Genomic DNA, 12,811 nt, shown 5'->3' on the forward strand with positions numbered 1-12,811 from the left:
CTATAACCCAGAGAGATCTATCGTGCCGTCTGTCAGCTGTGCATTTTTATCTATCTATCTATCTATCTATCTATCTATCTATCTATCTATCTATCTATCTATCTATCTATCTATCTACCTATCTACCTATCTGCCTACCTACCTACCTACCTATCTATCCATGCATCCATGAATCTATCTATCCATCTATCTATCTGTCCGGCCGTCTGTCTATCTATCTATCTATCTATCTATCTATCTATCTATCTATCTATCTATCTATCTATCTATCTATCTATCTATCATCTACCTACCTATCATCTGTCTGTCTGTCTGTCTGCTGTCTATCTATCTATCTATACATTACATCCATAGTGCAAAACCCTGGGGATGTAAAGAAAAATCAACCACTTCTGCCCTTAGAGAGCTTACATTCTATTTATTTTATAAAACAGCATGCACATGGACAAATAGACATGTGACAGTTTCCATGGGGGAGAGATTGAACAACTTGGGGGAGTCAGAAGAGTGTGCCTTTAGGATGTAGCTTTTGACTTATTGAGTTTCTACTATTCACAAAGCCCCATGTCAGGTTCTCCAATCGTTTAATGAAAGTTTCTCTGAAATCTTGTGTAGCAATTGCTCTATCCTCCATCTCCCAGAGTCTATATATTTGGCTATATATCCTCATCAAGGTTCTAGGGGTACCCCTATGGAGTTAGGAGCATCTTTCTCTAATATTATCAGCTTGTGTCCCTATTCAATCATTGTTAACTACCTAGGGGCACAGTTCTGTTTAGTCAATTAATATCAATTAGCTTTTCCAAAGAGATATTTACTCCTAAGATGCAGCAAGAACAGATTAAGTATAAATGTTTTTCCCTAACACCTTGGAGTCACACTTATTCCACTTGAGTTTCTGGAGCCAGTGTTCAGACTTAATGCATTTTCTATATTGAATTGTTCCCACCAAATTCACATCCCTGCATAGACTCTGCCTTGAGACCTCCTGGTGAGGTCTCTGTAAATTGTAGCTTTTGCTCTCCTTCACTTAAAATCAAAGAACAGATGCAAGACAGAACAAAGAGCCAGATTAATGAGTCACATTTTGAGCGCAGATAAGAAAGTTCAAGGCCTTTTTCCTTTCTGCTTTGTCTTTTTTCGCTGTCCATAACGTCACAGGCAGAAAGGACTAAGCCAAAAGAAAAGGATGAGGTTCTACTTGACCATTGTTTTTTGAATGATCACTCCATGGTTTCTGAGGAACCATCCAACCTTGAGATTCTAAGAAGAGTTTCAAATTCTATGAAGAAGAACCCATATTTATATTCTGTGTTCCTATTAGCAGACACCCTGCCCCCTGGTATATCTCATTCCTTCTCACATTATTTTAGCAGTCAAGATTCATCATTTCTGTCTTAGAAGTCAAAGAGAAGCCTTCTTCGTCTTCTGCTCATTCATTGTAAGGCTTAAATATTTAGGGTTGATGATTTCACTAATGTATCTTTCTCTCTTTATATATATAGCATACACAGATATTACATATATATATATATATATATATATATATATATATATATAAAATCACTGGAAAAATGCAACTTAATTACTAATTTTCTTCCTATCCAGTGAGTACATATTGATTTGTGCATTTAGAAATGAGTTACCCAATAACCAGTGGCTAAATAATACGTGCTTGACTTTTAAAATGTTGAAGATCTATATATATTTGTCTAGGCGTTGTTGTACATTGACCTCTGTGTATACAAAACTAAACTACACACTGAGTGAATGCAGATATTTGTTTGGTTTTGGAAACTCCTATTCGGAGATTTAATTAGCACTGGGCAATGGGGCTTTGTCCCAGGGTGCCATCATTGGCAAAAGGCATGCTTCCCTCTAGTAGTTGACACTACCTCATAGTAAAATTCTCCACTATCTTATGGTCCTGAGTTGACATTTCTCTTTTTAGGCTCACTTTCCCATTCCCATTGGGGCAAAGGTCAGAATCAATGGAGGCCATGCTCTCTCCCAGTGTAACAACCCAAGGCTGTTTTGTTCCCATCTCTCTTCAAATGAATTTGCTCTCAATACAAGTATTATTAGTTTTATCCCTGCCCTACTTAATCCATATGGCACAGAAGGTAAACATGAATCAAGCAGATTTAGCAAAAAATAGATAAATGTTATATTTGGTCCCAATCATTTTCTTCCTTGAGTGTGATGATCTATTGGTGTCTAGTTAACAAACTTTGTCCTCCTCTTGGAATCACTACACATCCCATGGCATGAATCACCGGCTGCCTCCGTAGACTCCTTTTCTCTGCTATAATTCTCTATCTTCTCACCCTCAGCCACCTTGGCCCTACCCCCTACTTTGACTCTCTTCTTCAATTATGTCTTCTCTCACACTCCCAATATCGAATCAGTTGCCAAGTCCTGCTGATTTTCATCTTTGTAACATCTATTGAATATACCTCCCCTTCTCTCCTCTAACCCTGATATCACTCTGGGGCAGATCCTCATCATGTCACGCTGGACTGTTGCAATAATCTGGGGAGAGACCTCAAGTCTCTCCCCATTGTAACCGGTCCTTTACTCAGTTACCAAAGTGATTTTTCCTAAAGCACAGGTCTATGTCACCCGCTACTTACAAAACTAGTGGCTCCTTAATACTTCCAAGATCAAATATAATATCCTCAGTTTGACTTCTAAGGCCCTTCATAACCTGGTTTATTTGTACCTTTTCTTTCCAGACTTCTTAGCCCATACTCTCCCCCTCTGCCATTTACTTTGTGATCTAGTGATACTGGCCTTGCATGTCTATTCCTCACACAAGACACTCTATTTCCATGGAGACTGCATTTTTTCTAGCATTTTATTTTAAAATGTTATTGGAGGGGGGCAGCTAAGTGGCACAGTGGATGGAGCACCAGCCCTGAGATCAGGAGGACCTGAGTTCAAATCTAGTCTCAGACACTTTACATTTCCTAGCTATGTGACCTTGGGTAAGTCACTTAACCTCAAGTGCCTCAGTTAAAAAAAAAATTTGAGTATTCTTTTTTTTTTTTAAATAATAGCTTTTTATTTTCAAAATATATGCAAAGATAGTTTTCAACATTCACTTTTGCAAAACATTGTGCTTCAATTTTTTCTCCCTCCCTTTTCTCCCCTTCCCCTTCCCTAGATGGCAGGTAATCCAATATATGTTAAACATGGGCAATTATTCTATACATATTTCCACAATTATCATGCTACATAAGAAAAATTGCATCAAAAAATGAGAAAGAAAGCAAAATGCAAGCAAACAACAACATCAAAGTTGAAAATGCTATGTTGTGATCCACACTCAGTTCCCACAGTCCTCTCTCTGGGTATAGATGGCTCCCTCCATCACAAGACCATTGGAACTGGCTTGAATCACTTCACTGTTGAAAAGAGCCACATCCCTCAGAATTGATCATTATATAATCTTGTTGCTGTGTATAATGATCTCCTGGTTCTGTTCATTTCACTCAGCATCAGTTCATGTAAGTCTCTCCAGGCTTTTCTGAAATCATCCTGTTGATTGCTTCTTATAGAACAATAATATTCCATCACATTCATATACCATAATTTATTCAGCCATTCTCCAACTGGTGGACATCTATTAGTTCCTTGTCACTACAAAAAGGGCTGCTACAAAATTTTTGCACACGTGGGTCCCATTCCCTTCTTTAATATCTCTTTGGGATATAGCCCAGGAGACACAGCTGGATCAAAGGGTATGCACAGTTTGACAACTCTTTGGGCATAGTTCCAAATTGCTCTGCAGAATGATTGGATCAGTTCACAACTCCACTAACAGTGTATCAGTGTCCCAGTTTTCCCACATTCTCTCCTGTATTTATCATTCTTATCTTTTCCTGCCATTTTAGCCAATCTGAGAGGTGTATATTGGTACCTCAAAGTTGAGACTCTGCATTTTCACTGACTATTCCTGGAATGCTCTCCTCTCCTCATTTTTGGTTTTAGTCTTTCCTGGCTTCCTTTCAATCCCAGATAAAATCCTATCTTCTACAGGAAGCCTTTTCTAATTTCCTTTGATTCTAGTGCCTTCCCTCAGAGATTATTCAATTTATTCTGCATATCGCTTGTTTCTACATAGGTGATTGCATGTTGTCTTTCCCACGAGACTGTGAGCTTTTTGAGAGCTGGGGTCAAAGAATCATAAATCTCTTTTTATTATTATTATAGCTTTTTATTTACAAAACACATGCATGGGTAATTTTTCAACACTGACCCTTGCAAACACTTCTGTTCCAACTTTTCCCCTCCTTCCCCCCCATCCCCTCCCCCAGATGGCAGGTAATTCAATACATGTTAAACATGAAGAATTATAAATCTTGAGCTGGAGGGGATAAAAGAATCTTTAGTTGCCTAATGGGTAACACCAAATTCAAGAGTTTCTGAGTTTGAGTTTAGACACTAGTTCTACAGAAAGATTTCCTGATTTTTATCTTGCTCACGGAAGAGTTTGATGACAATCTATATAGTTCCTAAAACGCAGCTGACATAGTGACAAGTCAGATAAGGATTCCTGATCTTTCTTTAAAAATGTAGCAATACTCTAGCTAAGGATTTCAGGCAGGTACACGTTTATAAATATTCATCAACCACATCTGGGGGAAGGTTGTTTTTATAATTCACTTTTAAGTTTAATATGCAATATTAATACATTCTCCATCATTTTCTGAAGTCTAGAAAATTAATAAAATATATCAAGCCCTGACATCAAGTGTTTGCTTATTTCTGAGATATAAATGCTCACACTGGAAAAAAAAAAGACCCATATTTCAGCTGAATTAGAATCCAACAATGGAGACAATAAGTTAAGCAGCATCTAGCAGTTATCAGTGAGGCAGTATGTGGTTAGAAAACAAAATCTGTAGGGCACCCCTAAAGCATGAGACACATGGGTTATCCTTCTCCATGTTTCAATTGTATATGTTCTCTAAAATGTGCACCCCACGCCTTGCTCTTGTCACATGTGTTGCTAAAATGTGTGCTCCTTCATTTGTAACATAATTCATCTGTATATTTGCTCTCATTTCTCACTCTGAGTATATTTGTAGAAAAATTTAACCTATGTTTATGGGGGAGATATTTTGTTACTATTTTTTTTAATGTTATTTTTGGAAATATCTTTTCTTTGAGCTAATTGTTTTCTCTGACTAGTGAAAGACAAACATAGGTGGAGATGTGAAATGATCCAACCATTCTGGAGAACAATTTGGAACTGTTCCCAAAGAGATATAAAACTACATATACCCTTTGATCCAGTAGTGTCACTACTGACTGTGTATTCCAAAGAGATCATAAAAGAGGGAAAAGGACCCACATGTGCAAAAATGTTTGTGGCAGCCCTTCTCCTAGTGGCAAGAAACTGGAAACTGAGTGGATTTCCATCAGTGGGAGAATGTCTGAATAAATTGTGGTATGTGAATGTTATGGAATATTATTGTTCTATAAGAAATGATCAACAGGAGGATTTCAGAAAAGCCTGGAGAGACTCACATGAACTGATGCTGAGTGAAAGGAGCAGAACCAGGGGATCATTATACATGGCAACAAGATTACATGATGATCAACTTTGATGGACGTGGCTCTTCTCAGCAATGCTCCAAGACAATAGACTTGGAATGGAAAATGTCATTCTCACCTAAAGAGAAAACTGTGGAGATTGAATATGAATCGAAGCACACTCTGTATCTTTTTAGCACACTATTTTAATAATGTTTGAATGAATGGATAATTGGGGATGAAAAATGTTTGAAGTATAATCAGTATACTATAATTTTAGGAGTAACAGGAAGGAGGAGGAGGAGGAAGAATAGAGGGAGGAGAAGAGGCAAGAGAAGAAAAAGGGAGAAAAAAAGGAAAAAAGAGGAGGAATATGGGGAGATGATGATGATGATGATAAGAAAAAGAAGAGCTAATATTTATATAGGCCTTTAAGATTTGCAAAATGCTTCAGAAACATTTATCTCCTATGACTCACACAACCCTGAGAAAACTGAGGCAGAGATGAAGTGATTTGTATAGGATCACACTGCCAGGAAGTCTAAAGTAGGATCTGAATTCATGTCTTCCTAAGTCTAAATATATAGTATCTGGTGCCTAAATGTTGAATTTTATTAGATTATTTTTAGAAAGAAGCAGAGCAGGGAATAAATGAAAATTTTGCTGAGAGATCTCAGGTAGCATCATATAATCAGAGTGAAGGTAGACTTAATTGGGTTGAATATACTGGAATTGGATGTTACTCTCTTGTTTAAGTTAGAAAGAACCATGAACTCTGACCAGATTTCTGGGACACTGGTTTATTTTGATTCCTCCTGACCATGGTAAGAGGATGTTGAGATATTGCACATACTTCCTTTGCTTTCCCTATTGTTCCAAAATTTCATCAGAACACATATGAGCCACAGATATAATAGTTTCAATTAAGGGGCTTAGGGCCAACTTGAGTAGGTCATAGCTGAAGAAATAACGTAGATCTCAGATCTGGAGCCACAAGAGACCTCAGAGAACCAAAGAGCTCAAGTGATTTGCTCCTTGTCACAGAGGTAATAACAAGTAGAACTAGGCTTTTCAAACCTTGGGCCTCAGACTCCTAATCCAGGGCACTTTCCTGGCACATTTCCTCACCCTCTGAATTGTACCTCATTACCTGAAGCAAAGTCAGATTTGCTCATACAAATATGGAAACTGAGGCTCGGAAAGGTTCAGTGAGGTAAGGAGCCTTTTACTCTTCTGTAATTTAGGTGTTCATTCTTTGGGGTACAAACCCATCTCTGGAATAGAAAAAGCATTCTGGCCACATCCCCATCAAAGCTCTTGCATAATAAGGTAAAGCAAGAGGGGATGGGAATGAGCCAGGGATACCCTTCCTCGTCCAGAGGCGGCTTTTGGACCCCAAAGAACCCATAACTCTTCCTGGACTCATAAGGCTCGCCACTCTGTGCACAGATGTCAGCAGAGCAGCAAAGGATGAGACTGTCTCTATGGGCATCCGCCTGGTCTAGTTTGATCTTCGTGCTAAATAGTTTGAAATGATTTTCATTTACTATCCTGGATGTGTAATATGTCCATTTAATCCTTCAACTTAATGATTAGCATGTTGCCGTCCTTCGAAGCAGTAAGTGATCACAAGCCGGGTTTACTCTCATGTGGTGCAGTTTGAGTCTCTGAAACACTGAATATCAGAAGTGGTCGAAGGACCTGACGGCATTCAGTCCTCATCTGCTGTGCTCTAGAACAGGAGGAAACTCACAGGCACCCAGCTGGGGCCCAGTGCTCCCACTAATCTATCTGGCTGCTTCTAATCCCAAGACGAAATCCAAAGGAGCCATTTAAATGTTAAAGGGTCTTAGGGCGCTCATAGGAGAGGCGGTGACATTTTCCAGATTTGGGAAGCCACTTTGGGGTTACTTCCCTTCTATGGGCAACAACATAAATTGCTCTTCGATTTGGAACTACGCCCAAAGGGCTATCAAACTGTGCACACCCTTTGATCCAACAGTGCTTCTACTGGGCTTATATCCCAAAGAGATCTTAAAGGAGGAAAAGGAACCCACATGTGCACAAATGTTTGTGGCAGCCTTTTTTGTAGTGGCAGGAAATCAGAAATTGAGTGAATGCCCATCAATTGGAGAATGGCTGAATAAATTATGGTATATGAATGTCATGGAATATTATTGTTCTGTAAGAAACAATCAGCAGGATGATTTCAGAGAGGCCTGGAGAGACTCACAGGAACTGATGCTGAGTGAAGAAGAGAACACTGTACACAGTAACAACAAGATTATGTGATGATCAAATGTGATAAACTTGGCTCTTTTCAACAAGGAGGTGATTCAAGGCAATTCCAGTAGACTTGGGACAGAGAGAGTCATTTTCATTAAGAGCGATGGCTGTGGAAACTCAATATGGATCTCATTATATTTTCACTTTTGTTGTTTGTTAGAATACACGGAAGCCATCTGCCAGTGATTGCTGGAGATCCAACACAGAACGGATCTCCTCTTGTGAGAGGATGATACAAGGAGACTGAGAGGCAGTTGCTGTTCTCTGACCTCTCTTGACCTGTCCCTTACTATATGGTGCCTGAACGTGGTGTAGAAGATAAGAATTCCAAGAAGAACCAGAGCTGTTCGTGAGAAGGATCCTTCCAGAATTAAGGAAGAGCCCCAGTAAGACTGACTACAGTCCTCTTCTCCATTGGAAAGTTTGCTTTGATCAACACCTGCTACAACCATCCAGAAGCGATAGTGCTGCTTGCATTCCTCTGTGTGCGGACCATGCTTTGGAGGGCTGGGGGGTGGGGGTCGGGGGAGGGGAACAACAGCAAAAAAACAAAAAACAAAAAAAGCCGGGGAATTGTTAAGGGACAGGTCAATTCTTGGAGAGCCTCCACAGCTGTGGATCACAACGTCTGAAGGAGTTACAGGGCAGCCTTTGCTGACAGGTGTTGCAGACTGGGAGTGAGATAAGTTGGAGGCAGAGGGAGGAGGACACAGGGGCCTCTCAGTCTCCCTGTATCATCCTCGCCGAAGAGAAGATCCATTCTGGATTGGATCTCCAGCAGCCACTGTCAGGTGGCTCCCATGTATTCCAACAGTTGTTATTTGCTTTCTTACTCATTTTTCCCCTTTTGATCTGATTTTTGTGGAAAGATGTTTAGAACTGCACATATGTAACCTACGTTGGATTACTTGCTGCCTGGGAGAGGGAGGAGATGAGGAAGAGAAAAAAAATTGAAACACAAGGTTTTGCAAAGGTGGACATTGAAAACTATCTTTGTATTTGGAAAAATAAAAAGGTTATTAGAAAAAAATTACTCTTTCAGGAATAAAAATTAATTATCCATGCCTTTGCATTGAGTGGCCTTAGAAGCAGGTGGAGGAATTGAATGCTATAGGCCACAAATTCCTGGAATGAGCATGAGAATGGGGCCTATTTTGGATTTAACAAGATTCTGAGAAATTAATTTATTAAAACACATCACTTTATGAATCATGTTGGGAGAGAAAAATCAGAGTAAAAGGGAAAACCATGAGAGACATAAAAAAGGGACTATAGCAAGTATTGATTTACATTCAGTCTCCATAGTTCTTTTTCTGGATGCAAGATGGCATTTTCTGTCCAAAGGCTATTGGGATTGCTTTGGATCTGAGAAATATTTTCAAGAAACCTTGTGATACACAAGGCTTCCAGTGCTTTGAGAAGTATGATTCAGAAAGTGTGTGGGGTCTTATCTGTTTTTGTGGGAAAAAGGAGCAGGGATTGGGAAGATAATCACTCTGACCCAATAGGGGATAGAAGAACATGGGAGTCACTAAAGTCCAAATCATTTTTCTAATTTACTCAAAATTTTGATAAAATAGAATTCAATTTATTAAGTCTGTATTCAAAATGACCGTTACATTAGTGAACAACGTACATATGAAAACTCTCCTGTTTATCCATACCTGAATTATACAATCATGAAAAAAAATCAAAGCACTAATCCAGCAATATGACAAACAGATCCCCACATATATTCACATTATTCCCACTCTATCTTTCAGTAAAGTTTTGTTTAAAAAAAGAGGGGAAAAAAAGGCTTCTTTCCCCCTTCTTCCTAAATGGACTTGTGAGATTCATTAATACTCATTGCCCTATGGATATAACTGTTACTATTTCCATCATTCAGACAGGAAACTCAGTCCTTGAGGACTGCTACGCAGTTAGCAACATCCTGAGATAATGAGCTTGGCTAATGTGCCTGGTACACAGTGTGTGCTGATGTTCTAGAAACATCACAGTAAGTTCATTCCAGCCAGGCTAAGACTTGAAAGGGTTTTGCAGGCTTTACACAGAGTTCCCAAATGGACACATTTAGGACTTTCCATTGGTTACTGTGTGAGATGGCAGAATTTTTTCCTGAGATCTGAGTAACAGATTTTTTGCTCCATTGTGACCTTGGATTTGAGAAGAGATGGAGGTGGAGGGGTGAGGGGTGAGGAGAAAAGTTGTATCGGGGGGCTGTTTCTGTGTCTCGGCTAACCCCCAAACATCAGAGGTTATGACTGAATAGTTCTTGCCTCCTCTCAGTCAAGGCTTCCCAATGGCACCTTGAAGCCATAATTCATTCTTCACAAGTGAAGGCAAGAACACAATTGTAGTGACTCAGTGTCCCGAGAAGGGGTTTCCCATGGTCTACCCACATTTGAGGTAGTTTTTGAGAAGTGCTAAAAGGGGCCAAAGTTTAAGCCTCTTTGTTTCCCAACTTTATTTCAAGTTCTGACCAGGCTGGAAGGGTGAAATATGCTCCTGATCCCAGGATGTTTTTTAGGAAACTTGAACTTTATTCCTTTTAGTTCTATCAGAGCTGGAAACCACCATTAGGAAATGCCAATGCTATGCCATAAAAAGCTGCTTCCTTTCTTCCTTTAATGACTTTCTAAGACTTAACGAACTTTCATCTCTAAGGACCCCTAAAATAAGCTAGTGTTTTTTGAACAAAGTATGAGCTCAGATCTAGAATGACCTTTGAGTGTATTATTTTATGAACAATAGCATTGACAATAATTTGATTCTATTCAAATTTCTATGAAAAAAATGAAACATAAGAAAACAGAATGTTGCAGAGATACTGCACAAAATATAAGTGATGTGATTAAAAGCTATCAACCAATTAAAACAGACTTAAATGTGATTCAAACAAATTCCTGGATTATCAACAGGAAATTAGGGATATTCAAGGCACACCAACCAACTTACAAGCCTGTTATCATACATATTATCCCTAGAATAAGTTAGGAACATCAATCTTAAATTAAAAGTTTCTTGATAGCTAACTGTTTCTTGATAGCTAACTGGTATAGTGTTGGGCCTAGAGTCAGAGAGACCAGAGTTCAAATCCTGTCTTAGATACACATACTAGCTGTGTAACCCTGGGTAAAACAATATGTCTCAGGTTCTTCCTCTATAAAATGGAGTTAACAGTATCAATTATCTTACAGGGATGATGTGAGGATTAAGTGAGGTAATATTTCTAAATCTTTGCAAACCTTAAAGTACTATATAGATGCCAGCTGATAATGCAGTTCTTTTCCCCCATTCAGATTTGAGTTTTATGCCCACGGGACACTGCACACATAGGTGTCAAGCCTGGAACTGGAGAAAGGTGGGAATCTCTCCAGGATCGATCACGTGGTCAGCAGAGATCACCTGGAGGCCAGCTTCCTTCCGTACCACACCAGATAGCACAGGTATGCCCATTCAGTGATCTTCTAGTTAATTTTTGGCACAGTTGGGGATGTTCAATGGAGTTTTTCTTTAAAGTACTGTTTTAAGAATCCTAGACCAATTCAGGTTATTACACCACAGAGGTTTTAGACAGAGCAATGGTTTGGTTTTGCTTGGCTGGAATAGTCAAACTAGGACCCGGGTTTGTCTTTTTATTTGCAGCAAACATGCCACGGGCCTTATTTACTGGGTTTCGGGATCTCATCTTGAAGCCAGAGAGCTTCTTCCTGATGACTAGGACACAGATTTAGGCCAGGAATTCTTCCCAAAGGCTTAAAAGAGAGAGCCTTCTGTGATTGAGAAGATCCTCCATGGCATACTAAAGACATACTAAGACTCACACAAGATGAAATGTTCTGGAACTGCTAGCTGGATCCGTGAAGGAGCTAAAAATCATGGCTCGGGCAAAGTAATCTAAAGTTAAAAAATTATCTCAAACTATGTCATTCATCATAGCCAAGGTAAATTTCAGATAAAAAAGCAAAACTTGTGATTTTTATTATATTGTTAACTTTTAACTCTTGTTTATAAAATAAGATCCTATCTGCTAAAACCTGAGTTACTTCTCCTCCAGAGACGGCGATCCTGAAGGACAGCCATGGCTGGTGGCTTGCCTGCTACTTGGCTTTCAGAAAAGGCGCGAGAATACAGCCTGCATTATTGTCCTCACTCTCTGTGCTGTACAGATTGTACTTCTCGATGTACTGCTGGACCGCCTCAGGCACCAGGTAGCGGACGCTCTGGCCTCTCCTCAGAGCACGCCGAATCTTTGTGGATGAGACATCATTGGTGATCCACTCGTTCACCAGGTGAATGTTGCTCCTGTGCTTCCAAAGAATATCCGACTCATAGATAAACTTCTTGGTGTTATTTCCAGACCGGGTGATGCACACAAGCCCGTACTTTGCCACGATGGTGGCGATGTCCTCCGGCTTCCACAAGTTGGGAACAGCAAAAGACTCCAGTAAATCTGCTCCACACAGCAACTTTAACTCTGGTGGACCTGGGGAGAAGAACAAAAGAATATTTTGAGGTTTTTTTTTTTTTTAATTGAAAACTTAAATGCAAAATAAGAAAAAACAAGATAGAAAAAGAAAAAACAAACACTGTCGTGTCCAGCAGAACATCGAGGATTTCAAGAAAGCATATATAATAGAAGACATATTCATGACTGTCCATCTTTTCTCTGCTTCCTTGTAGGTTCTCTTTTGTTCTCTGCTGTGCACTTTTTACTTTAATCTTTTCCCTACTTTCCTCCCCACCACATCCCTCAAGAAGCCTGAAGTTAAACATAGATTTATTTATGTATACATATAAATCATATATACACATCTACATATATATAATACACACATATACCTATATACATACATACATATATATATATATACACACACACATACATCTAAAACAACATTAATATGGCTGACATATAATGTAGATTTCTCTCTTGAGAATCTTTTTAAAGTCTGATTTTGAATGAGATCAATGATTACTA

At 39.2% G+C, this 12,811-nt stretch overlaps 1 protein-coding gene across 3 annotated transcripts in view; it reads right to left on the reverse strand.

Annotated features, from left to right (window-relative positions):
- Positions 1-9,393: 9,393 nt before the first annotated feature.
- NMNAT1 (nicotinamide nucleotide adenylyltransferase 1) overlaps positions 9,394-12,811 on the reverse strand; it is a 49,821-nt gene continuing 46,403 nt past the window's right edge. For all 3 annotated transcript variants that reach the window (XM_074306322.1, XM_074306324.1, XM_074306321.1), the window contains one exon: positions 9,394-12,316. In XM_074306322.1, coding sequence (XP_074162423.1) covers positions 11,931-12,316 — 386 coding nt within the window. In that variant the 3' untranslated portion in view covers positions 9,394-11,930. The remainder of the gene's footprint in view (positions 12,317-12,811) is intronic.

The sequence above is a fragment of the Sminthopsis crassicaudata genome, chromosome 3 (assembly GCF_048593235.1).
Source record: "Sminthopsis crassicaudata isolate SCR6 chromosome 3, ASM4859323v1, whole genome shotgun sequence".
In the NCBI taxonomy this organism is placed as follows: Eukaryota; Metazoa; Chordata; class Mammalia; order Dasyuromorphia; family Dasyuridae; genus Sminthopsis; species Sminthopsis crassicaudata.